This window comes from Castor canadensis, chromosome 9 (assembly GCF_047511655.1).
Source record: "Castor canadensis chromosome 9, mCasCan1.hap1v2, whole genome shotgun sequence".
NCBI classification, from domain to species: Eukaryota; Metazoa; Chordata; class Mammalia; order Rodentia; family Castoridae; genus Castor; species Castor canadensis.
Window position 1 is genome coordinate 14,285,485 of NC_133394.1, and position 26,780 is coordinate 14,312,264.

The window sequence follows — 26,780 nt, forward strand, 5'->3', positions numbered from 1 at the left end:
CACTCACTACCCAACACTGTGCCTTTCAAGAATTACTTGTCCCAGGTTCAGTGGGGGTGGCAGAAGTTTAGGGATAAAACCTCCACACTAGTCTCTGATTTTCCCCAGCACAGCCTAGAGTTTTGGCCCTCAGAAGAACAGACAGGAACCAGAGCTGGGGTTGTGGTGCCACTGAGTAAGGCAGGACTTGAAGAGTGAGAGTATGGAAAAAGCGTGTAGACCTCCTATCTCCTTCTATATAAACTGAACTAGGGCTAAACCTAAGCCCTCCTGAACCCCAGTCTAGAACTTTTCCTTCTGCACTGCTGACCAGCTCATCACTGAGTTCAGAATGACACATTCTATTTGGTTAACCAGATAGTTTCAGCACAGCTTCATAAAACTATTTCTACGAACCAGGAGGAGCATGGAGATTTGCTTAAGTCCTAAGTGAAAGAAACATTTCAAATGCCTGTGGCATTACCAGGAGTGAAAGGAAGAAAGAAAAGATGGAATGGAAGAGTAACAACGCTAGAATTATATTAACAAATAGTAAAATACTTAACAGATAAGTTCTGCAAAGTATCTTACTTAAGGGACTGAAGGCATAGCTTAAGTGGTAGTACGCCTGCCTGGCAAACACAAGGCCTTGAGTTCAAATCCCAGTAATAGTAAATAAATAAATAATCTTACTTGAAGGACTTTATTTCTAACTACAAGAGGCAGTCCATCTACCTGATTTGGTAGGCTCCAGCAAAGGGCAGAGAGACAGAAAATGTGCCATGCACTTTGGCTCTGAATTCTTGTGCTGCCGTTTGGCAAATCTATGACTTGGAGCACATTACTAACTCTTCTGAACCTTCATTTACTCATCTGAAAATTGCGGAAAATTCCCGTGTCTTAATGAGTTGTTTCCACAGCTGAATGAGATGACATGTCCTGTGTCTGACAACTGAGTAGATCCATAACAACTGTTCATTTCCCTTTCTGTATGGAATAAACTTGGTTCATCAAAAAGGAGTTTAACTTAAAAAAAAAAAAAAAGATAAACACCAACACCCCGTATCCTATTATTTATCCATGACTCAGAATCTGCTGTTTGAGAGTGGATTGAAGGAAACACTTTGTGGTAATCCAGGTTAGCTTTGTGTCTCTGTCCATCTGCTTGTCTGTCTAACTCTCGATGCCTGCCACTCTCACTGTGGGGAAAGAGTCTTCAGGGAAACTGACATGCACATGTTAAGATGTATTACTTAAGCCAATTGTCATAAAAAAAAATCACTCATACCTAGCCAGTAGCATGGCAGGCTGAGGGTGACTTGCAGGTAGCACTGCAATGCAAGGTATCATTTATTTGTATTTCAGAAAAGTATATGTGTTAGTCAGCTTTTTGTGGCTGTGACAAAATATCTGAGCTAAACACTTTATAAGGAGGAAAGGCTGATTTTGGCTCACAGTTCAGAGGTCTTAACTGTTGCTTTGGGCTTGTGGTGAGGCAGAACGTCGGGATGGAGAGTCACAGCAGAGCAAAGCTGCTCACTTCATGACAGATGGAAAGCAGAGAGAGAGAGAGAGAGAGAGAGAGAGAGAGAGAAGTGCCTCCTCCAAGGACACGGTCCCACTGATCTAACTTTCTTTTACTAGACCCCTCCTTTTAAAGCTTCCATACCTCCCAATATTGCCATGGAATAGAGGCCAAGCCTTCAACGGGTGAGCCTTTGGGGAGCATATAGGATGCACACCAAAGGGCTGGCGGAGGGGCTGAGGTGGCAGAGTGGCTGATGAACAAGCGTGAGGCCCCGAGTTCAAACCCCAGAACTGCAAAGAAAAAAGATGCAAACAATAACAGTATGAGACATGGTTGTACTTAGATTAGACCGACAGGCAGAGCAGAGAGAGGAAATGGTTCAAGAACTGGCCTGTGGACAAGGCAGACAATTTCTAAACCAGTCTTTTGATTTAACATCAAATCCTGATAGTCCTGGAAGAAACTGAAATTTCCCCCTGCAGCCCCTAAGAAGCTTGTTTTAGAGGGATATTAATGTTCTTTAATTCCCCCTTCTTATTGCTGTATTATAAACAACAACAAGAAAGAGTTATTTTTTTGTAGCAAGTGAGAAAAGAATGGGGGAGGGAGGGATTTAAAAATATAATAGCTGAAATGTTTTATATCATCTAACTCCAGGCTCCATCTGAAATAACAAACAGAAGCCCTGACAACTCCAAACATCATGAAAGAATCCCATGGAGACCTACGTTTGCCTTTACACCCACTCTGGTTGTGTTTTTGTTTTTTGGCTTCATTCAGAGCAAACATACTGTGACTTCGAAATCATAATAACACAGAATTGAGCTCCACATTGTTTTGAAGCAGCACTGAGGCGGGCTCTTACACAGTTCCCTTAATAGCCCTTGCTTACTGGAAGGGTCTACTCTTAATGTATAATTACCCAGTGTGCCCCGAAAAACAGACTTCAGAATCTTTCTTCTACTAATATAAATCTTACACAAGTGATACTAGTGTAAATTAAACAAAGCACATTAAGTTATACAAGTCTGTAATTTCCATCTCACTCATAACAGGAAAGCTCTTTTACTTTTTTGTCAAATCACCATCAGCCACCCAACTGCCTGAGGTGCACGCAGTAATCCATTCATGGCTTTCAGGGTGTTTTGTCCCCACATCCCTCTAGCAAAAGGTAACAGCGGTTTTAACCTCATTATTTTATTAAGGATTCTTGATGTTACCTCTGTCTAAGACATTCGAAGTGAGTGAGAATGTCAGGGCTTGGCTTCTCAACATCCTCTGGTTCTCAGCAAAGTCAGTCTAGAAATACTGAAAATGACTGAGGCCAGGACACCGGGAAGTTCTGTGTTTATTCTGTGTCTTTGTGATGATGGTAGCTGTGAGCTGCAGATCCCGTCTGCTGAAGGCAAATGCCTAGTTAACTGTGTTATTCTTAATTTCTTCATAGTTCACAGTTCTGCCAACCTTGCCCTACTCTGCTATCTCCCCTCACTGTATCCTTACTTCTCCATCAGTCCTGAAACACACCAAATCTATCATGGATGCCTATGGCCCAGAGCCCCTTGCTGTAAATGATACCCTCATTCAGCACCTCCCATGCCCTGTGGTCTTACTCAGAAGGTGTTTGGAAGAGAATTTCATCCTGTTGACAGATGGCATGTATGTTAGTAAGCCTCTATTGCTGTAATAAAATACCAGAGAAAATCATCTTAATAAAGGAAAAGGTTCATTGTGGCTCACAATTTCAGAGAACTGAATTCCATGATCAGTTGGCCCTGCTGCTTTGGGCCTATGGTGGCATGGTACCCCATGGCAGGAATGTGTGGTGGAGCACAGCTGCTGACACCATGGTGGCCACGAAGTAGTCAGGGGCAGGCAGGGTACCAATATCCCCTTCAAGCACATGCCCCCAGTGACCTAACTTCCTCCCACTAAGCTCCACCTCCTAAAGGTTCCACCACTTCTCAACAGCACCAAGCTGGGGACCAAGATTTCAACACATGGGCCTTTGCGGGAACATTCCAGATCCAAACTACAGTAGTACATAAGGGTGTGATAAGATCTACTGTTGAAATAATGTGTGTCTGCCGCATTGCCAGGGATGCTGTAGACTGACACTTGGCACATTAAACCTCATTAACCATGGTCTCCACCAATTGGGAATTTAAGAAAGTCTCTGGGCTGACATTTATCTTTGTGTTTTCTCTGGAAAGAAGAGGTTTGTTAAGTAAATAAAGAGTAGGAATAATGTTTTAATGCTACCATTTAAACTACTTACAAGAAGGTTCCTCAGGACCCTGAGGCTTTCCTTTATTTTCTACCTAGTCACTTTTACCTGGATTCCCCATTTCTGCTTCAGCCACTTCAACATGCTGATGGCAAAGCTGACCAGTATCCTAAACCAGACTGCTCACCCAGTGTCTGCTTTCTTGTCCCTCCTCCTTTGTCTCCATCCCAGGCTCCCATTGATAATGCCACTAAGATTCTCAACTGCTGCCTTAACTTCCTTATTCCCAGCATTGGATTTAGTAGAGACTGGTTAGAATAATAAGTGTAGGTAGGTCCACAATACCTATCCGACACTCTTGGGACCAGATGTATTTTGATACTCATACTTTTTCCAATTTCAGGATGACAGGTGTTTATGTAACATCCCAACGACAGCACTTGGAGCAACACCTCATCGCTAAAACATATGAACTTCATGTGACAAAATGCATGAACATCCCTTTGTTAACCCTAATGGGAGACTAAATAAAATTAGTATATTCAAAAAATTTTGTTTGGTAGGGATTTTTTGCATTTTGGAATTGTGAATTAGGGGCTGGGAGCTGTGGTAGGTATATAACGACCATTTATATACTGTCCAGATTGAAATAAATAAGTTTTCTTTATAAGTTTCCATACTGAAAACTGGCTCATTTGGATTGGTCTCCTCCAGGTAGCCCAAATTACTGAGATTTTCCTTACAAGGAAAGACTGTCTTCAGACTATGAGAACTTCGGGATCACAAGGGTGTCTGTCCCTTACCGTTTCAAAAATTTCTAATTTTAATTCAATCTCCAAAACATTTTCATCTTGCTTATCAAAAACCAAAAGTCCCTTCTTAGCTGTTTATCTTAGCAAAATATAGACACAGTAATAATATTGGTTTTCCTCTGTCTATAGAAAGCCTCTGTTGAGGTATGATAGATTGATGACCCTTTAGCAGATTGGGCTAACATTTTTTTAAATCTGTTATGCTGACCTCCCTCCTCCAAAATAAGTGTTAACTTTTAAGTGTGAGTTTACCTAATGTATAACACAAGTCTGTGAGGAAATTGCAAAACCCAATCCTGCCACCCCAAACAAACAGTTAAACATACACTGGTATCTCTCTTCTAAACTCGACCACTAAAGCCTTCTTTAAACACAGCCAAGCCAAACCTGACGCCAGCAGTGTGGGGTTTGTATATACATCATGGGTCACAGCACTCTGACAGGCAATTCCTAGGCAGTTATTTTGACATTGGAAAGTCACAATCCATCAGCTTAACAGCAGGGCAATAATTCTGGGACCAGGGAGATGCTATTCAAAATGACGCTATGGAGGTAAACAGTCGTTACAAGAGGCCCTGTTTGAAAGAAAGACATCAACTAAGCAGAATCTCCTTATACCCCTAGAACCAGCTCTTCTGCAGCATACTGTTTCTGGAGGCTGGATCGCAAACTCTGCCTAAAAGCTAAAGGACACACAGGCATGTTGACTCTTGGGCTGGATGTGCAGAGGTGAGACAAGATCCCATCGCACAGCTAGAGAATGATTTACCCCCACTGTGTGTCACAAACCACTTCCAACGACCTGTGACACCCTCACCAACATTTCAGAAGATGTTGCTTGACATTTTCTATATTGCAAATTACTCTGCTCTCCAGGGCTCTGTGACTCAGAGCTCCTGGGGGACACTTGGACTTTATTCTTGAAAGGGGACATGGGCTAATAACCCTCCGCTGCTCCCTTTGCTTTCCAGGACAAAGGAATAAGGATGGAGAGCACTGTTACTTCTGAGACCCTAGTCTCAGGTAGGGAGGGATCGGGTAGGCAGTATGGACTACAGTGAGTGGTCCTCAAATGATCTCATGACATAACTCTGGGAACACACACATAAGCCCTGAGGGACGCCATGCTGTTGATGAAAAGAAAGCAAGCACGTCTTTTCTTTTTCTCAATGGGAAAGGAAGGATGAATAAGAAATTATGCTTTGATGGCTGAGATGACAAGAGAGTGTTCAATGGTATATGAGAGATGGAACCTGAGTAGAAAGATTTTCTGGATGAGCTGCGTTGCTTCTATGGAAGCCAAAGTGGTCTTCCTAGAGGCCCACACCCCACTAAGGTCATGACCTTCCCAACTGGGGATAAATATTCTCACCACAGTTCTCTTCTGTTTTGCTGGCTGCCTGCCTGAAACGTATAAGGCAAATTATTTTCAGGTTACACATCACTACTTTAAAGAAAAATATGGGCAAAATATCAGCAAGCAGAAAACAAATCAGTTCTTAAAGCTGAAGATGTTATCACTGTCTACATTTTATTTTAATAAACTTTTGTGGCTGTTTTAAATGGCATTTCTCCTCTTTTCTAACATCGAGCTTCACAGAAATGACTACAATGCCAAAGCTGCAAGCCTCTGAAAATCCACACACTTCAGAAAAGCAATTCTTAAGCAACCAGTGGGAGAAGCAAAGTCAACAATATGTCCGTACCTGGAGCTGATATTCTTCCGTGCATCACGGACTCGCTGGGCAGCAGATCTTTTGAATTGGAGGTGAATGGTGATTGTCTAAATGTGTCTTCTGAAAAGAAAGGGCTGGGGTGGGACAGGAGGAGGAGGTTTAGTAAATCAAAGTTATTTAAGACACCCAGAGCATTCAGCCCCCAATACATATGTGCACACTACTGAATAAGGTGCTTTAAATGGTGTTTAAGGAATATAAGATTGTGCTTGAGACAGAGGAAGAGAGAGGAAGTCTATCATGGAACCCATCAAGGTACAGCAGGGCAGTCAGTTTCACCCTTGCTCAATGCTTTCTGAACATCTTGTGCCCAAAGGCCAACCGCCTGGTCAGCATCAGGAAGGGCCTCTCTATGCTCTTCCCCAAGGTGGCGATGGAACAGTTCTGCTCACCCATAATCTGTTTGTCACCTGACCCACAAGGACCAGGAACACACATGGAAGCACAGAGCACTGGAGCCTGGCACCACAACACTGCAGGAACCTGTCACTGGTTCCAGCTTGGGACTGGGGTGGGTCTGAAGACTTAAACCACAAAACCAGCTACAGGAAAGAGCCAAAGGAGTGCCCTTGCTTTCCATAAAAGTGTTACCCAGACTGGAAGGATTCTAAGCTTCTCCAAGCTTCTTTAGTGACCCAGGTGGAATGAGAACTAGGGCTACCAGACCTCCTGCCAGGGCTTTCCTCTCACAGCCACAGTGAACACGAGGTTTGGATGCTAGTCACAAGCGGGGGGCGGGGGGTGGCTCACACTTGTAATCCTAGCTACTCGAGGATCACAGTTCAAGGCCAGTGGGGAAAAAGTTCATGAGACCCATTTCAACCAACCATCTGGGCATAGTGGCACGAACCTGTCAATCCAGCTAAGTGGGAGGCATAAATAGGATCACAGTCCAGGATGGTCCTGGCATAAAAAACCTGAGATCCTATTAGAAAAATAATTAAAGCAAAAAGGATTGGGGTGTGGCTTAAGTAGTAGCAAACATAAGGCCCTGAGTTCAGACTCCAGTACTGCTAAAAATTAAAATAGATGCCAGTGTCCCCCTTCCATGGCTGTAACACAAACCATAAGTACAACAATCCCAGGTGGGGATACTGCAGAATCCATCCAAGCCCAACCTAGAAAAGGCAGAGCAATCTCTGTACATCAGGGAAACCAGATGTAGGGTGGTGGAAAGTCCATGGGGAACTTGAACAACCCAGGACAGGAAGAGCAGACAGCCATCACCACCCTGAGGTTAGAGGGACAAAAAGAAGGAGGAAGATGGAATCCCTGGGCTGGGGCTACCTGGTGAAAACTGGAGCCAAGATGAGCTTGGCTGGGGTCCCTGGAGACCCAGAGGAAACACAGCTGCTGTGGGAGGCAAAGAGTGAAGAGACACATTCCCAGCTCTTCTCCAAACCCCACCCCACCTCCCACCAGGGCAGCACAGCCGGAAGGGCTGAGACCACTGCAAAACCTAGATCAGGGGAAGGAACAGAGCCCAGGGCACAGAAGACACCGACTTCTGTAACTCTGTTGCTTCTCTAAACATGGTACAAGGCTATGGTTACTATGCATTTAAAAAGGGTTTATTAAGATGAAAGTGGAAGATGCATTTTTTTATAAAAACTAAAATATACATTGACAGATGACATACTTTGGCATGCCAATTAGGCTAGATCTGATGCAACTTTATTTTTTATATCACAAACATAAAACAATTAAAACAGGGTTAAAAGTAAACTGGCTAGAGGCTAAGAGGCAATGAAGATCAGGGAGAATCATAGTTCATAGTTCAACTCGTAAGCTGCAGGAGACAGAAATGATTTAAAAGAGAGGCAGGCAGAACAGTGGCTAAGGGCCTGCGCCCAAGAGTAGGCAGTTCTGGGTTCAAACTCCAGCTCTACCGTTTAGCTGGCGTATGACCTTGGACAAATTACTTAACACACTGAACTTCCAGTTCTTGTCCTTCGAATGGGACAATAACCCACAGAGAAGCTACCTGTGAGGATTAAGTAAGAGAGACCAGGCATGTGCTTTGCAGAGAGCCTAGGAGATAGTAAGTGCTCAATAAAGGGTAGCTATTTTTTAATTTGTATCTGTCTAGCTGAAAGATGAGCAAAAAAATTGATCAACTTTTCCATATAAGTTTACAAAAAAAGTAGTTTGCTTTGTATAAAAGCCATTATAGTCAGGCTTGATGGCAACACCTGCAATCCCAGCTACTTGGGAGGCAGAGGCAGGGGGATTGTGAGTTTGAGGCCAGTCTGGGCAGAGTTGGTGAAACCCTGTCTAAAAACAAAACAAAACAAACCAAAACCAAAGGGCTAGGGATATGGTTCATGTGGTAGAGTGTCTACCTAGCATGCATGAGGCCCTGGGTCCACTCCCCGCTACAACAATAAAGAAGTGAAATAAAATAAAGGCCACTGCAAAACCGAGTGAAAGAAAGATCCCTTTGAGTTTGAAGGCTTGGTTGACTGTGGGAGAGATAAGACTAATATTCAACCCTTCTATAAAGAAAATTGCTAAGAATCAAAGCACTCTGAAGGATGTGGGAGGTCTGCTGGTGAAACCTGAGGGTAAGATTTCTCAATTTTCCACACCCTTAGCCCTGAGGCTTGCACACAAGGTGACAGTGACCCCTGGTGTCTGAGTGGACTGTTCACACGGGGCACACTGCAGGTGGGCACAGGTAAAGGCCAGGCCATGGCTTCCACATGACTATGAGTCTGGCTATAGAAACAACCTTGAAATTTTTGAGTTCTGGTGAGCTGGTGGAATCAAGAAGTCTAAAACATGAAGACTTCCCCTTGGGAACACCGAGAATCCCAAGAGTGGCCCATTGAAAGGATGTTGAGAAATATCCATGTGTATACTGGCCCCGATTTTACAGTAGCAATTAGTTATTTCCAGTGACTGCCCTGGGCTTTACAGTAGCTGTACACAAAATGCCTCCGATGTCCAGTCCTGGGAACACAATGGCTGGCTGAGGAGCTCAGAGGGTCATGGATCTGAGTGGGAGGTGTGTGCTAACCCACTAACCATGCAGTGAGAGGTAGCTGCTCGGGTAGTAAGGGTATGCAAGATACAGGTGCCCACTTTCCCACAGAACCCCCACCTGAGCCAAATGGAGGGCAGGATCCCCAGCATTCTAGGGAGCTAGGAACCCTGATCCCAGAACCATGGGACAGCGCAGCCAGTTTGCAGAGCTGGAAGGCCATATGGAGGGAGGTGGGGTTGGACTCCAGTGAGGGATCACGGTAGCAGAAGCACTCAGTGTCTAAGAAAGTGGACAATGGACCAGGACTTCACTGTCTGGCTGCAACTGACAGCAAGGCCTGGAGGGCTTGTTGAAGACAAGGCAGGTGGCCAGAGCAGCAGTCCACAGGGGACAATGACTGGAAGGAAAGTTTAAGAGAGGGCAGATGGAGACCACCGCTCCATCTCAAACTATCCCTGAGACTGGCAGATAAGGCAGGCAGGGGAAAGAACCCCCTCGGGTCTGTGAAGCAGCAGCAACCGCCAGCTCTGCAAGGTCACACCTCTGCAAGGTCACAAGCACTCTCAACAGCACAGATTCGCACCAAGAGAGGGGCGAGCCGCTCAGAAGACTGGGTTGAAAGGGACACAATCACTGAGTGAAGAAGCAACTTTTCAAATCATTTTCTACCCTGGAGACCAGCCTATGCTGCACAGAAAATAAAAGATTTCTCCTGAGGGAACAGAAAGTGAGAAGGGAGTCATGCTGAAATCCCCAAAATGCACAAACAGAGCATCAATGCTTTATGGGGACTGAGGGTCAGTGGGGAAACTTCCAGAAGTTGCAAGGTCCACAGAGTAAGGTCTTCCCTATAAAGAGAGGACACTAAGTTAACAAGAGTGTCACATTCACACTAAGCACACCGTGGCCATCCTCTGCACTCATCTGGAGGTGAGACTACAGAGGATGAGCAGTTGGAGATTAGAAGAATCTGGGTGACCTGAGTTCCTTATTGGCTGCTTAGCTAAGGGACATTTGTCAAGTCGATAACCTCCAGCCTCAGCCTCACCATTGGGAAAGAGGTTCAAAATTCCATTCCAGAAATTCCCGTTGAAGTTCTCAGTAAACAGTACATGCTCAATAAATGATACCAGCCAACACAAGTTTCTGGCACTTATTTATTTTAGTGGGACAGGGGTTTGAACCCAGGACTCCACACTTGCAAAGCAGGCACTCCACTGCCTGAGCCACTCCTCCAGCCTGTTTTGTTCTGGTTATTTTGGAGATGGGGAGGTCTCAAGAACTATTTGCCTGGGCTGGCCCTGAACTGTGATCCTTCCAATCTCAGCCTCCCAAGTAGCTAGGATTATAGGCGTGCACTACTGGCTTTGGTACTCCTAAAGTGTGCTGTGTGTTTACTCCAGGTAATCTTCACAAGTATCTCCCCCTGTAGGTTACTACGATTCTGATTTTCAAAGATGAAGAGACTGAGGCCCAGAGAAGTTATGGGGTTGTCCACTCTCATGAGAAAGCCAGAATTCGAATTCGGATGCCTTCACATCTGCATGCTACACTGCCTTTCATGGGGTCTCTCAATACCTAGAGAATTTGGGACCATGCAGATCCACAAATCCTTGGAACAGACATAGAGAAGGAAGAAACAGAGGAAGGAAGGATGAAAGGTGAGGCACGGCCATTTCAGCACACCAGACCCTTGGGAGCTTAAGTCTTCACTATTGAGAAACAGAGCAAGTGAAAATGATTTTACTTTTTTCTAAAAGCTGAGTTATGTCCCCGTTTCTCTACAACTTCTGCAATCTGGTCAATCTGCAATTCGGAACGGTCTCCACTAAGCCTAAAAGAAGAGCGCTGCATGCCAAGGTCACTAGGTACTCACAAACCTGTGTGTCCTCACTGCTGGGAGGCAGTGGGCCTATGGCCACATTCCCATCAGAACATTGAGCTCTGCTCTCCAGGTTAGCACCGTGTTGCAGGAAGACAGGAAGGAGGCAAAGCAAACTTGATGCCTGCCCTGGAGAGGCCGTGCATCCTGACACCGGTCATCTTTAAGTCTGACCATGAACTGAGGGACAGAGTGCTAACTTGACATTGAGTGGGGAAAGTTTCAGAACAGTGAGGTTCTATTGTTCCACACCTCCAGGGAGTGAGAAGTGCTTAAGCACTGTCCCTTGCTGTTGCCCGGCTCTGTGAAAACACCATGGTAAGTAGCAATGAGGTCGGTGCCTCACTCATGCTGCTTAGTGACCATCATGGCTGGGGGTGGAAGGTTCCAGAAGGTACCCACACAGGAAAACCCAGGCCTGCACCCTCCCAGGTAGGAAAACAATCAGTGTAATAACCATACTCTGAAGCACTTTTACAGCTCTTCAACTGGTAATTTAAATCTGTTACTAACTATGCTGGAAAAGGAGCTAGTTGGTGACTGTCACATACCTGGTCTTTGTTTCCTGATTCCCCAGCTGCCCAAATGTGTCATTTTATTATGAAAAAGCCCCTCTTCAGACGTAAGCTAAGGCCAGGTGTGGTGGTTCACACCTGTAATTGCAGGTGGTTCACACCTGTAATCCTCCCTATAAGGGAGACTGAGATCAGGAAGATTGAGGTTCAAGGCCAGCCTAGGCAAATAGTTTGCAAGACTCCATTCCCAAAATAACCAGAGCACGGCTTAAGCAGTAGAGCACCTGCTTTGCAAGTGTGAAATCCTGAGTTCAAACCCCAGACCTATCAAAAAAAAGTAAGCTAAGAAAGTGAAAAAAAGGCAAGAAAAATAACAGAGATTTATTTTTGCTTAATTTTCTGCACAAAGAGGTGGCAAAAGAGGAGTCTGAAGCTATACTTAAGAGGAGAAGAGATCGTCACTTATTGTCATTTAACAAGATAACTGTCTACTATGACATAGTCCCTTTGGCTCGGACACAGACAGGCTGCTGGAAAACTTAGCAAATCCATGTAAATAGACTATAAATATCTTATAAAACTTTTGTCTATTTGAAGTTCTTTTCTGCATAAAAGGAGAGCAGATGTTGAAAGTATAAGGTTATATATACATATATATATGTATATACGTGTGTATATATATATATTTTAGGCTATGGTATGAAGGGTTGTCATTGACACTGAACAATTCCAGGCCTGAGATGGCACAAGCTATGGGGTCAACAGCACAGGGCAGCAAAGAGAAACATTTACAATAAATAATAAGACAGTCCATAAAAGACGATGGCGCTAAATACTGACACATTTTGCTAAGTGCGACTGTGGCCAGGCACGTCCAGCTTTCACATTTGCAGACTGACAAGGAGTGTGCCTCACACAGAGCAGAGGAGCAAGTCCTCAGGCCACCCTCCCTGTGTCAGTGCTGAGACCAGACATTACAGGAATGCTCATTGTGATGACAGTAACACGACAAAACAAAAAGACACAGGAGTAGAAGGTGGACCCAGCATGCAAAAGAAAGTTCCAAAAATAACTACATTGCATGAGGGCTTTAAGGAACCCACCTAAAATGTTTTTTCCCTTTTAAAAGACAACAATAACAACTCTCAGCTCTGAACTTGGGAATGAGAAAAATGGGCAAAGAGAAAAAAAAAAAAGACTTTGCTCTGTAATGAGTTTTTTACTCAGAACAAATCAGGACCTAAGCAGATCAAGGTGGAATGAAACCTTATTAAATAGAAAAGGCCAATCATCCTATAGTGGTGTTCTGACCTCTATCTGTGCATAGACAAATTTCTTTAGTAAATGAAGGAAAAAAAGTGTATTTTCAAGTAAAAGTTCTTGAGTAACTATTCAGCTATGCATCAGATGATATAAAAGGGCTCCCAAGATTTTTTTCCCCAAGAGCTGGGGGAAATGCATCCGAAAGAAATTGTTACAAAGGAAATTTCTAGAACAAATTATGGACTTGGATGTGTCTGAGAAGCCACGTAACGTAGAGCAGAGCTGAAGCCCAGGCTGGGGGGGAAAGCTCTGTGGGAGCCAGTGCCTGCTCTCCAGCAGGCCTCAGCCCTGGCCCACCTCACCCTCCTGTGGACAGAGCCAGTAATCGACTCAAGGCATGGGTCACAGGCGTATGCATATGTTATTTTTTAAAAATCAAAATAGCATCTATTTGTTTAAAACCACCGAACTGGTATTTTAAAAACTCTGAATCACTTAGCTCTTGACACACACCCCAAGAGTTACACCAAGTGACATTTTGAAGGGAACAGGAAGCTGGAGTTGAGGCAACAATCTTCCGTGTTTCCAAAAGCCACAAAAAGAGACAGCAATGAATCAAATCACTCCAAGAGGAAATCTTACTCCAGTTCAAAGACTTTCTTTTTATTTTATTTTTTGGTGGTGCTGGGGTTTGAACTCAGGGCCTCATGCTTGCTAGGTAGGCGCTCTACCTACCACTTGAGCCACTCCACCAACCCAAACTTCTTTCAGGTGATCTGGGGTTTTGAACTCTGGACCTTCCAACAGCTAGGCCGGTACTCTAGGACTTGAGCCACCCCATCAGCTGCTCAAAGGCTTTCTGAACATGTGGAATATGGATGTGACTGAATTAAAATGGTCACAAGTAGCCTCCTTATACAATCTCCATGTCTACAGAATGAACTAAAGGAAATGAGAACAAACTGGAAATGTCATCTCTGAACAAAAGTAAACTTGCTAATGGGAACAGATTACACATACTGCCAAAGAACAAAACTTTTTTTTTTAAAGCCCCTCAAATTTATAAAATAAAAAAGATGTTATTATTTAAGGATATGGGATAGGGAAAATACATCGGTTAGTTATAACTACCTTCATTTTCTCACGGGCTTTAAGAAGCTAGAATAGCTTGCATGAAAAATGTGTTCCCAGTTCAAAAACATTGTCATACTTTATTTTTAGATTTTCATTTTTAAAAAGTGTCAAATAACTTTCAGGTTGAGTATCCCTTTTTCAAAAGGCTTGGGACCAGGGTGTATCCTGGAATATTGGGGGAGGGAACCCAAGTCTATACAGGAAATCTATTTTTTACCTTTAGGTCACACACTTGAAGACAGGCGTATACAGTATTTTCAGTACACCTGTGTTGCGACCTGTCATGTGATGCAGATGTGGAATTTTCCATGTGTGTCGTGGTATGTCAGTGTGCAAAAACTTTTGGATGTTAGAACACTGCAGATTTCAGATTTTGGGGCTGGGGAACACAATTTGTATTTCGTTTTCCACTAGTACTCATGATATATGAAATTTCCTTCATTCTTAGCTAGTGCTCATTTTTCTTCAAAATTATTCTCTTTAATTTGCTAATAATTTAGAATAACATATTTGGTAGTTCTTTTTATATGTTTTATATCTCTATTACGCATATTTATAAATGATGGTATTTGAAGTTGCAAAAGTCATCTAAAAGGAAAGAAACCATTGCTTTTTTAAGTGGTACTAGGGTTTGAACTCAGGGCCTACATCTTGAACCACTCCACTGGCCCTTTTTTCTTTTTTTGTGATGAGGTTTTTCTGGAGAGGGTCTTGCAAACTGTTTGCCCAGGCTGGCTTTGAACCAAAATCCAAAATCTTTGTCTTTGTCTCCTGAGTAACTAAGAAGAAACCAGTCTCAAAGGTCTTCATGAACCCTGTCCTTCCCTTCTCAATACCACAAAATAAGATTTCTGAATGATTTCATTTATTTGTTTTCTGTAATAAAAAGAAGCCCAGGAAGCAGGTCAGGGAACGTGGGGGAGGAGAAGAGGGCCTAAGAGTAAAATGACTGAGTGTCCACCCTGCAGACAACCCTGACCATCCAGACAGAAAATTCCTTATTCGAACTTAAAAGGGACATAACAGAGACCTTCTGTGACCCTGGGCTGGACCTGGAAGCCCAGCCATCGATCATGTTGGACTCACACATTTTCAGAAAAAGGACTGTACTGAGGAAAACTCAATCTCTCTGTATTGGGAAAGGTCGGCTGAGACATTTACCTAAAAACTGGGGCTGGCACTGCAGCGCTGGTGGCTTTCTAAATGGGGCTTGTGGGCAGAGGAGAACCAAGGTCACAGCGTCACTTCATTCCTCATCCAGGCCCCAGACTTTCTGCTTTCATTTTTGGAGTGACAAGAGAGCTAAGACGTGTTTCCTTCTCTTACTCCGCTGATGTGGGTGGGCTTTTGGCTGGTGCTGGTCAAACAAACTTCTCAACATTTACAGTCAAGGGTGCTGTTAATTTTGAAAGGTGTGAAATGGTAATGTAGAAAATACCATTATTTTTAAAGAAACACACACCGTAGAATCTGGGAGTAAACTATCTCAGATGTGATTTCAAATACAGGGGAGGGCTGAGGGCATGACTCCATGATGCAGCATTTGCTTGGTGTGTGTGAGACCTTAAGTCTGGTCCTCAGCATCTCAGACAGACAGGTAACACACAAAGGATGATGAGGCAAGGTGACAAGGTGTTGAAATTGCTCAGTCCTGATGGGAATGTGATGATTTATTTTCTTATTCTTTCTACTTTGTTTTTAAATTTGTCATCATCATAAAAAAGCCAATAGTAATAACCAAAAAAAAAAAAGTCCAGATAAACCACCAAACTAATAAATGACAACAAAATACACAAAAGAACAAATAAAAGTGCCTCATCATAAACAAAGTGGAACCATAAGTTAAAAGTTTAATTAGATTTTAAATCCAATGGTTGGTAAAAAAAATTCCTTTAAGTGATAAAAGTCAGACATTTGATATAATCTCTCTGTCTTTGTCTCTCTCTCTCTCTCTCTCTCTCTCTCTCTCTGTCTTCATCTCTCGCTCTATCTTTGTCTCTATCTTCGTCTCTCTCATTAGCTCCTGGTAGAACTGAACATTGAATCATTTTAGAAATCAGTTTAACAATTCATAAATAAAAACTTGAAAAACGTAAACTTCTTTAAGGCCTTTTATTCCCAACGTCGTTTATTGTAGCAACCACTTTGGGGGGGTCCTGGATATCCAATATCTAAATAAATTATGACCCATGGAAATGTTGACAACTGAGCAGACATTAAAAGAAACATACAGAGTTCGGCTGACCTCAGGGGAAGATGTTCTCAATGTATTTCTAGGTGAAATGGATGCTTACCAAGCTGCACATATTGGAAGATCCAGTTTTTATAAGAAAAAAAATATAAATGGAAAGAAATTCAGCAAGATACACAACACCTACTTGGTAGTGGCTCTCTCTGGGCAGTAAGATTATAAATGATTATCACACCTCTCTTCCTATATCCTCTGGGAGTCAAAGTTATTTTGAAAACTTAAAAAAAAAACCCTATAAAGGTTTACTGTTTAGGATTCTTTACTTCTGAGAGACTCAGTTTTTACAGAATTAGTTGTGAGGACACAGACAGGGACAAGTGTGTCTAGATTGTGACATCAGTCTCAGTCTACTTCAGTTTTAGAAGTCCAGAGCTATGGAAGGAAGAGACTATAAAATATGGTAGGAGGAAAACTGAGTGTCTTGTTTTATCAGCAAGATTTTGCATTTTCTTCTTTGAGAAACAGGACCCCTTCTCTCTGCAACTGTCTTACAGGTGGGCCAAGTGTACACCGAATGTTCAGGGAACAGGTTCCAGTGGCTGGGCTCTAGCATTCATCCACTGGGAGCCAGGAAACATCTCAGTCAAGGAGCACAATGCCAGGCCTTGTCAGTGCCACCACAGTGGAGAAGCCAGACCAGGGCAGCCCAAGCCAACCGCAAAAGGACCAGGGGCTTTCTGCAGAGTGAGGCAAGAAAGGAGGAGCTCAGTCTGCCCAGCAGGGGTGCAAGACTGTGGTGTGCACGTTAAAGACCTTGTGGGTGCAGTGTGGGTGCTCCCTAGGCCTGTTGCGTTCCACTGACAGTGACCTAGCATCTTTGTTATGTTTTTATCAACAGACAAGGAGACACTCTTGAGAGAAAATCCCAGATAAAGCAGGGCTAAAGCCAGCACCTAAGCCACATCAACCTTATGGTTGCATCCCCCACTGCACAGTCTGCCAAAGGCAGCCAGAGAGCACAGGATCTGACTGTCTGTACATAGACTTACAAATTTACACTTCATACTGGATGGTCATGAGTTCCACAAGCAAGACAGAAGGTTATTGTGAGCCAGTAGGGACAGAGGTGGGGAGTCCATGGGGAACGAGGACTAGATTAGGGAACAAACACTAAGCAGTTCTGGGAGCATTGGATTTCAACCCACAGATTCTGAAGAGCTGCCACAAATGGGAAGGAAAATGGCAGGTGTGATCCCACAGGACAAGGGGTGTAGGGATATGTCAAAGTTCTGTAGTTCCAGGCCCCGTGTGTGTGTGTGTGTGTGTGTGTGTGTGTGAATCTACTGTTTTCAAGAATGAGTTTTAATCTCTTTGAAAGCTAAGTTGAAAGGATGTACTTCTAGTGGAAAGTCAGCATTACGTCAGGGCAGCTGCAGAAAGTGTTGCAGGTTGTGCACTGCACAAAGGCACATCTAGGAAGTGTAACCACAAAATATCAAAGACTTAGATATTTGCTGTGACAGTATTCCAGGAAATGGCAGTGTGTTGAGAAAGGGCAGTTTTAAAAAAGTTGCAGTGGCCCTCAAACAACCCTGACTTCAAAAAAAGGAAAAAAATTTGAACGTCCTAACTGAAAGAGCTCCATGAAATTAGTAGTATTTCCAGTTTTTAGAACTTGGCCCACCTGATTTTCTTTCTTTTTTTGGCAACAAGAGGAACTGAATTTAGGGCTCTATGCTTAGATACTTGCTTGAGCCACGATCCAAGACTTCCCCCGCTCCCCCCATAGGATCTCTTGCTTTTGCCTGGGAAGGTCTTGGAGCTTGATCCTCCTACCTCTGCCTCCAGAGAAGCTGGAATTACAGGTGTGCACCAAGGCCAGTCATGCATTTAATTTTAAAAATATGAAGGGTAAAGAGAATATATGGAGAGCTATGCAAAAAATCACCAGTCTCCTTTGCTCTGTTTCCTGTTTCTAATCTTAATTGCTTCTGCCTAACTCAATGTTCTCTGAAAGTACTATTTCACTTTTTAAGGTAATGGAGCGCTATTCTCTCATGCTCTTGAAAGAAATGAAAAGGGGGAATTGCATGAGTCGAGGCACACATCATGCATTTACCAATTTGTGCAAATTCTATTACTGAATCATAAATATTTAAGGGCACGAATCCAAGCCATCACACAGGAAAATTCTATATTAGACCCTTCCAAGTGACTACGTCTTTCAGTAAACATTGTTTGTGCTATTATCGAAATCACAGAAAAATAGCCTGCATTTCAGATTCTGAAAATTGGACAAATTAAATGTTGGTCCGCACAGCATGATATGAGTATCTTTCTCTGACTTTTTTTCATTTCTGCTTTTTGTCTAGTAATGGAGAAAAGGACCCTTCAGGCAAACACTTTGTTGCATTTGGAATAAAGCAAGCCAAGTGTGAGAAGCGTCTCTGATAGGCCTGCAATCTTATACTCCTATGGATACTGAATTATTAATGGAAAAAAGAGAGAAGAAATAACCAAGAGAGGGTTCTTGGCAGCCATTGTCCGAAGCTCATGGTGTTACACAACATTGAGCATGTCCAATTCACCTGCCAGGAGCTATCTGATTCTGACTGTTGGGTTCCATTTTCCTACTTCGATCTTATCCAGCATCTGCTGGGCGATGGACCATGTCAACAGATGTAAATCTTCTTTTTATCCCATTAAACTTTGGGATCTGGTTATGCTATTATGCCTCATGGATTTTCATCTACCAAATGACCATAATAGCTGGTTATCTGTTCCCTGCAAAATCTAGGCTTTTGCTGGGAAAAGAAATAGAAAAATCAGGAATTGTATTAGTCTGATAAATGTTCTGTCCTTCTGTTCTTGGGGGTCTATCAGGGACTCTCTCACATCTCACTTGTCAGATAGAAAGGCATTAAGGGCACTTGGTCTCTCAAAGGAGACCCACAACCTTTTTTATATTTGGCTTGAATTATCTAGACTCCAAGGATAGGCAGGCAGAAGGACTGCTGGTTTAGTATTTGCAGTGAAGTTCCAACAAAAGGACTGATTCAGTGGAGGTGCCCTTATGAGGACGCAAACGAGGGAGCAGGGACAAGGTCAAGGCCTTGGTCTGAAGGACCACATGGCCCAATCATTCCAGTTATTAGATAAGTTGATTTTTCTGCCTGGCTACATGGTACACTCTGGTGGACTGTTCTCCTCCTTTACTTTTGGCAAGATATCCTAATTCAAGCAGCTGATCTAAATTCTAAGGAGGAAAAACAGGCACCCTCAAATCAGTTCTTAAAATAATGTCTACAATTTGCTTCACAATAATCTTAGGGGGGAGAAGGGAGGGAGGAGGATGAAACAATGCAGGTTCTGAACTGATACTAGAATGGTACATGCTGCCTACTTCTGTATATGTTTAAAATTTTCCATCATACAAGTTTTTTTTTTTAAATGAGGCAGAGAACCAATGATCCAGAAACTTGCCAGTTATTAGTTTTAACCTTTAGTTTCACCTAAACCTTGTTTGAAAAATTGCTAACAAGGAATGCAGTCTCACGCTACTTTCTGTTCTCCATATCTGCCCATCTTAGAACAGAGGTATTAACAACAGGCAGAGCTGCCATGGCCAGACAAGAGGAGGGAGAATCTGATGGGGCCACACACACATGACTTCGTGTTCCCATGGCACCTGGGCATGGGAAGACTGGTCTCACAGGTGAGCACCACTGGACTGCCAAGCCATGGGCGTTCCATCTGGGGTCGCTACACTTGTCCCTGGTTTTCTTTCTGTTCTTCACATCCCTTGGCTATCCAGACCTCCCAGGAGCAGGAGATGCCAGGCACAGAAGGAGAGGCCCAGGCACCCATTGCCCTAAGTAATGCAGGGAAGGCTGTAGCTCCTTCTCAATTCAGTCATCCTAAAGGCACCTAGCAACTCCCAAACACTTAAGATTCTCAACTTGATTCTAATCATGAGCTATCATTCTAAGCAGTTAGCTGTTTCTAGGAAATCAAACAGAAGAAATAAGATAACTGGAGCCAGGCATGGTGGCTCATACCTGTAATCCCAACTACTCATGAAGTGGGATTTTGGTTTGAAGCCAGCCCAGACAAAAAGTTACCAAGACTCCATCTCAGCGAAAGAAAGCAGGGCAGATGCTTTCTTTACAGATGGCTCACATCTGTAATCCCAGATACTCAGGAGGAGTAAGTAGAAGGGTCAAGCTCAAGGCCTGGTCAAAAGCAGACCCTATCTGAAAAATAATATAAAGCAAAAAGGGTTGAGGGTGCGGCTCAAGCACTAAAGTGCCTGCCTAGCAAGTTTGAGGCCCTGAGTTCAAATCCCAGTACCACCAAAGATTAGAGAGAGAGAAAGAGAGAGACAGAAAGGTAGAGGGAGAAAGAGAGAGACAGAGAGAAAGACAGAAACAGAGAGAGAAAGAGAGACACTAAATCTATTTGTGGATTTGCGCAAGGTACTTACTTTCAGGAAAAATTAATATACACCCAGAATTTTGCAGAATTATAAACCACGAACTTCTTTTCCTTTTTTCTTTATTGGTGATACTGGGGTTATGACTCAGGGCCCTATACTTGCTAGGCAAGCAATCTACCATTTGAACCACACCTCCAGCCCTTTTTGCTTTAAGTTATTTTTGAGATAGCTCTCTCGATTTTTGCCTGGGCTGACTTCAAACAGCAATCCTCCCAATCTGTCTCCCATGTAGCTGGGATTACACATGTGAGCTCAACAGGCTGGGCTTATTAATCTTGAGATGGGGTCTTGGTAACCCCCACCCCGGGACTGGTTTCAACTTCGATCCTGCTGATTCCTGACAACTGAGTCGCTAGCATAACAGACATGAGCCACTGTGCCCAGCTCTATAAACCAATCTGGTTTCCAGGAAACTTTCCTTTTATTGGGCAAAAGATCTGCTTCATATTTCTTCTTACTCATAATCTCCTTTTTTTTTGCCGAATGGGTTAAAAAAAAAAGAATATCTTCTCCCTTATAATTATGCTCCAGCTCCAGTCAAGACAATTTCAGCTTAAGGCACATTTCAGTTGTTGAGGCTAAATCAAACCTCCCTTACCTCTTCCCAGAACACCCAAAAAGCACAGAATAACATGGTCTGCAGCGTTCACTTTTCTGTCATGTGTTGTCACGTAACCTCAATGAGCCAGCAGAAACCTCCGTGGGAATCCTGCCCAGGACCTCCTCAAGCACATGGCTGCTGACTGCGGATGGAAACCCTCCCCATGGGAGCCCTCACTGGGAGGATGGGGGCCCAGCTGGGGTGACTGAGCTCCTGGGCAGCAATGGGGGTACAGGAGCTGGCCCCTTGCCTGAGCCAGTCGTGACTCCTGGTACACTTCCTGGGGACTCCCAGAAAGCCACATCTTGGGAGACTCCTTCCCCTTCCTTCTCCTGCCTCATCACATCCAGTAAATTGCTCCTGAGAACCCCATCTTGGGCTCTGCTTCCAGGAAACCTGACTTGTGATACTTACAGAACCCCATGGAAGCAAAGAGAAACCCACATGCATTATCTCATCAGTGCTTAGAGCTCGTGCACAGCAGATGTGTGACATGGATGACATGGAGCAGGAGGCAGGCCAGCATCCCATGTGGCTCATACCCCACACATGGGCATCCAACTGCATACACACAACAGCCTTTGTACTCCCCAGATCACTTCCCAAGATAATTCACAGGCCAAGCCTCCTTTTCTACCCAGTTCTGCTCCCCTGTTCCATGACAACCAGCCTCTATCTCCTGATCTAGCCCCATTTGAGGCAGGCTGACTTTGGGTTCATTTCTGTTTGACACTCAGTATGTCTAAATTCCAACTAATTAAACTAGAAGGAAACCTTTTTTATTTTTTGCAGAACTGGGGTTTGAACTCAGGACCTCCACCTTAAGCCACTCCACCAGCCCTTTTTTGCAATGGATTTTTTTGAGATAGGGTTTCAGACTATTTGTCAGGGCTGACTTCGAACCTCAATCCTCCTAATCTCTGCCTCCAGAGTAGGTACAATTATGGGCATGAGGTGCCAACGTGAGCCACCACTGCCCGGTGTGAAGGAAACCTCGGGTTAAAGTTCAAGTCCATTCTATCCACACACTCTGAGGCCAATGCATAGCACACCAAAAAGAAAAGCAGTGTTTATCTTTTGCTTTAAGAATTAAAAACACAAGAGCGAGGCCCTGCATTCCCAGTAAAACATACACACACAGAATTAAAAATACAAAACCAATCAATTGCTCCCACCAGGAAGAATCTGTCTCTGCTTAGGAAAGCTAAGCTCTTTGTCTTAAAGACACTTTGGTAGCTCTTGGCCTGTTCTTCCTGCTCCCAGCCTTCATCCTACAAGCCCAGATTCCTCTGGCTGCTGCTTTTCATTCAGCTCCTGTCTTGGGCTAACTCAGAAGACTGAGGTGGTGTGAGGGTGGAGGGCAGCCTTGCACAGGAAAATGGTACGTCTGCCCTGGAGAGGTGCAATAAGAACCCTGGCTTCCTGACAGGCAAGGATGTGTGAGCTACAGCCCCAGCTCCATCTCTGTGCAGCCCACTTCAATTTTTAAATCAATCAACTTTTGGGGGCTGGAGGTGTAGCTCAGTGGTATGTTATACGTTCAGCATGCATGAGGCCTTGGGTTCAATTCCCAGTACCACAAAAAAAAAAAAGGAAAAAAATAAACTTCTGCAAAGATGGTAATAATAACACCTACTTCACAAAACTATATAAGAAATAAAAACCAATGACATATGGAAAATTCCCAGCAAGTGACAGCTAGTATATATTTAATAAATAGTATGGTCTTGCCCCTTGTTGACCCAGTTTCTGTCTTGATTCCCTCAACAGAGAAGTTCTGGTAGAAAATGGAGGGAAAAAGGCCAGGTGACACCATGCATGCCATCCCCGCTACACAGCAGGCAGAGATGGAAGGACCTGCTGTCCAAGGCTGGTCCCAGCAAAAAGCAAGAGACCCTATCTAACAAACAACTGAAAAAAGTGCTAGAGGCATGGCTCAAGTGGTAGAACACGTGCCTAGCAAGTACAAGGCCATGAGTTCAAAACCCACTACTACCACAAAAGAAGGAAGGCAGGAAGACAGAAGGGAGGGAGGGAGAGAGGGAGGGAGGGAGGCCTGGACGGAGGGAGAAAGGGAGGAAAGGAGGGAGGGAGAGAGGGAAAGAGAGAAGGTGAGAGAGAGATAAAATGGAGAAAGAAGCACAACTCCTTTGAAGGTGGTGTGTGTGTGTGTGAAAACATGATTCCAGCCTAATGACCCACACAGGAGGTGGTCTGAGGGGACCCGCACAAAGTCACCTACCTGGTGGTCGTCCGGATGGTGTTTTCCTTGGTGTGATTGTGCTCTTTGCTCACTTTTTCTGTGGGAAGAAAAAATGAGGCCCAAAGCCTCAGATTGTGCTCACTCACCTTCCACCTTTAGACTGAAGTGGAAACACTCCAACATTTCTCTTTCTTTGTTGCTTTCTCTTGGTTTCTTTTATAAACATCCAAATCTTCCCTATCTTATCAGGAAAGACACGCCAAAAGCATGTAGGTAATACCCGCAGAAATATTTTTAAATATATAAAAATATGAAAGAAACTAGTTAAATTTAAGGTGTGTCAGCTGATTTTAGACAAGCCTTAGTAAGTATGTGTACACACACACACACACGTACACATACAGGTATACACAAAGAGATATGTGCACAGAGCAGTTATTTCCAGCCATTTTTTCCCAGCTGAAAATTTCTTTATTCCTCAGATTCAGCATAAAAACTGCAGTTGTGACAACTGTTCCACCGCTGGCTTTGACAACAACCTCCACGCACTCTGCATTATTGAACCCTTCGTGAGAGGGGTTATAACAGCAGCTGAAAGACCTCTTGGTGCTGCAGTCATCGGTTGCTTATCCTGATAAATGTCACCAGGACAGAAACATATCATTAGAGGAGAAGGGGGAAACCCTTCACTGGTGCATCTGAGTTCTGTTTCTACCAGCTGTCAGAAATTATTTAATTAGCTTTCAAGAACACGAAAGTTGAACTGTGGCCTTCCTGAACCAGTTCAAATGTGAAGACTCTACCTGACCATCACAGCTCTCATCTCAATGGCTTCCTTTAAGTATTTAAAGAAAATCTGGCCAGTTCTATGAGAGCTTCAGATTTCACTGGTAGGACAAGTGACAAACTAATCTTGTAGATGTTTGGAAAATTTTAAACAAAGGTCTATAACATCTGTCCCACCTATCTTTGTGACAGTAGTCTCAAGCCACAGCATGGGTATTCATGTGGACAATTCCTTTCTGTCCACTCTCCAATGACAATGAGAGTAAATTTGGATTGCCAGCAATATCTTGCACAAGCAAGAAACTGGGGCTGAATGACTTTTGTGAGGTCACCCAGGCAGTGACAGCACCAGAGTGAGAACTCTGAGACACAAAGTTTTTAGCTGATAGGTGACTGTGAGAACGCGCTACTAGAGACAGACTTTCTGAGAAGGACCTCTCAGGGCTCACTTTGGTTGACTTTTCTCTTAAATCATCATCAAAATGTTGCTTTTTTAGAGACGCCCCAGCCTTTGGAAAAAAAAGTATCTCGAGTGTTTTTAGAGCTGGTAAAAATCTCTGTGTCCTATGAAGTTTACAGAATTAATATTAGATTTCCACTGCTACAGAGATGGCTGCAAATGCAGTCCTTGTTTGAGAACCCCAAGGCCACCATTCTCAGCCCATGTAACAGTTACACAGCTACTGGGATGTCACCAGACCAGTGAGAAGGGGGGCTGTCATGGTGGTACATGGACTTTAGAATCTTCCCTCTTTTCTGTGATTCTGCTCAGGGGTGGAGGAGTAAATGAAGCCTTAAATAATGAAGCATTTAATGGGTGTCTTGTTACCCATAACAAAACATAATTTATCAGACATCTCTAATGAACTCTTTCGATGAGTGTACTTCAGCAGGTAGGCCAGTGCTTGCCTAAGACAAGCTATATGTGTTTCTACCAAAATATGAGCCTTCTATGTGTACAAATAATCAATTTCAATCATGATAAAAAAAAAACCAAACAGCATGTTAAAATTTGTTAGGGACAAATGGTATGGGTCTTGAAAGAGTTGACAAAAGGACCAACTGAGGTACTACCGCCCTCAGCGACTTCATCAGGGTGCTTCTCTGGGCTGGTAATCACTGCATTTTTGAATTCTGTGAATTCAAAGTAGAAAAAGTTGGTTTACTGAAAATATTCTCTTAGGCCATAGCTGGAAATAATCCTTGTACTTTTTTTTTTGTTGTTTTGGCAAGATACAATAAAATCTCATTAATTCAGACCACATTAATTTGGAATTCAGTCACCATTGGTGCAAACTGAAGTGTAAACTGAAGTTTATCTTCTGCACATTGGAAAAGAAAGACTGTTAATAAGATCAGCTACTAAAATTCAGTCAGGGTAGGTGGTGAGCCTGGCCAAAGGGATCATTTGTACAGAACTGCACGGGGTTCTAATTCCAAAAGGATCGTAACTACATAGTGAAGAAAGTTTGGCAACACTTTCCTACTGTTAATTTGGTGGCCGTACGCACGTTCAAGTGTCAAAACTGATTTCCTTCTAAAAAGTCCTATCGTGTGGGCTGGTTTTTTTCCCTCCTCTTAGAAGGGTTTTCTTAAAGACTCCCAATTACTGACCCTTTTCTGTGGCTAAACATACCTGACAGTTGAAAAAGAAGCTCGGAAGCCATCTTCACAGATATGTCTTGACTGAAGAGGTTTCTCTCTGAGGACACTCTGCCTTCTGGCATCTTCTGTAAGGGTTCGGTCTTCTCTCGCCCCATTAAAGTGCTGTAGCCAACGTTCCGGCTGGGTGATATGGAGACCTGCGAGTCCTGGATGTCAACCTCCATGGGCTCCTCTTTAATCTTCACCATCTGTGTCTCCTTGTAGCTTTCCGCTGCAAGCAGATGAAGGAGAGAAACAAAAACGCTGCTGTTTCTTAGTTCTGAACCAAACCCACTTTCTGCATTTCTTTTTTGAGTTTCAGTGGTATTGAGAATTGAACCCAAAACCCTGCACATGCAAACACTCACTCTACCACTGAGATCTAGCCCCGGAAAATCCAGTTCCTCATCACAAAATTACTAGGCTGAGTCAGGGACTCCCTTAGGATAGTAGGTGCCGTGACACACTGGCATTGTTTGAAACCGTCCATTCAATCCACTTGGCTTCTTCAAAAGTTTTTTTTAGCCCAAGAAATTATTAAGTGGCTTGGCTAAGGTCACATAGGTAACAGTCAGGCCTTGACCTCTAGGCCTAGAACTTGGGTTTCTCGACTGTGGTCTCCTGTTCACTCCCATGTGTCCCTTCCCTCTACCATGAGGTTTCTAGACCTAACGGAACATAGTCAATGTCTGTTCTTATTTTATAACTTGCTCAATTTCAGTGAATCAAATAAAAAAGCATGTATATCATGACTTCCTCCCTCTATTTGTAAAGCTTAGATCAATTTTCTTTCTCTCT

At 43.5% G+C, this 26,780-nt stretch overlaps 1 protein-coding gene across 9 annotated transcripts in view; it reads right to left on the minus strand.

Moving 5' to 3' along the window:
- Znf827 (zinc finger protein 827) overlaps nt 1–26,780 on the minus strand; it is a 159,230-nt gene that overhangs the window by 49,117 nt on the left and 83,333 nt on the right. For all 9 annotated transcript variants that reach the window (XM_074041232.1, XM_074041233.1, XM_074041231.1 and 6 more), the window contains exons 6-8: nt 25,975–26,214; nt 23,592–23,649; nt 6,253–6,356 (exon numbers count right to left, since the gene is read on the minus strand). In XM_074041232.1, the coding sequence (XP_073897333.1) occupies nt 6,253–6,356; nt 23,592–23,649; nt 25,975–26,214 (402 nt within the window). The remainder of the gene's footprint in view (nt 1–6,252; nt 6,357–23,591; nt 23,650–25,974; nt 26,215–26,780) is intronic.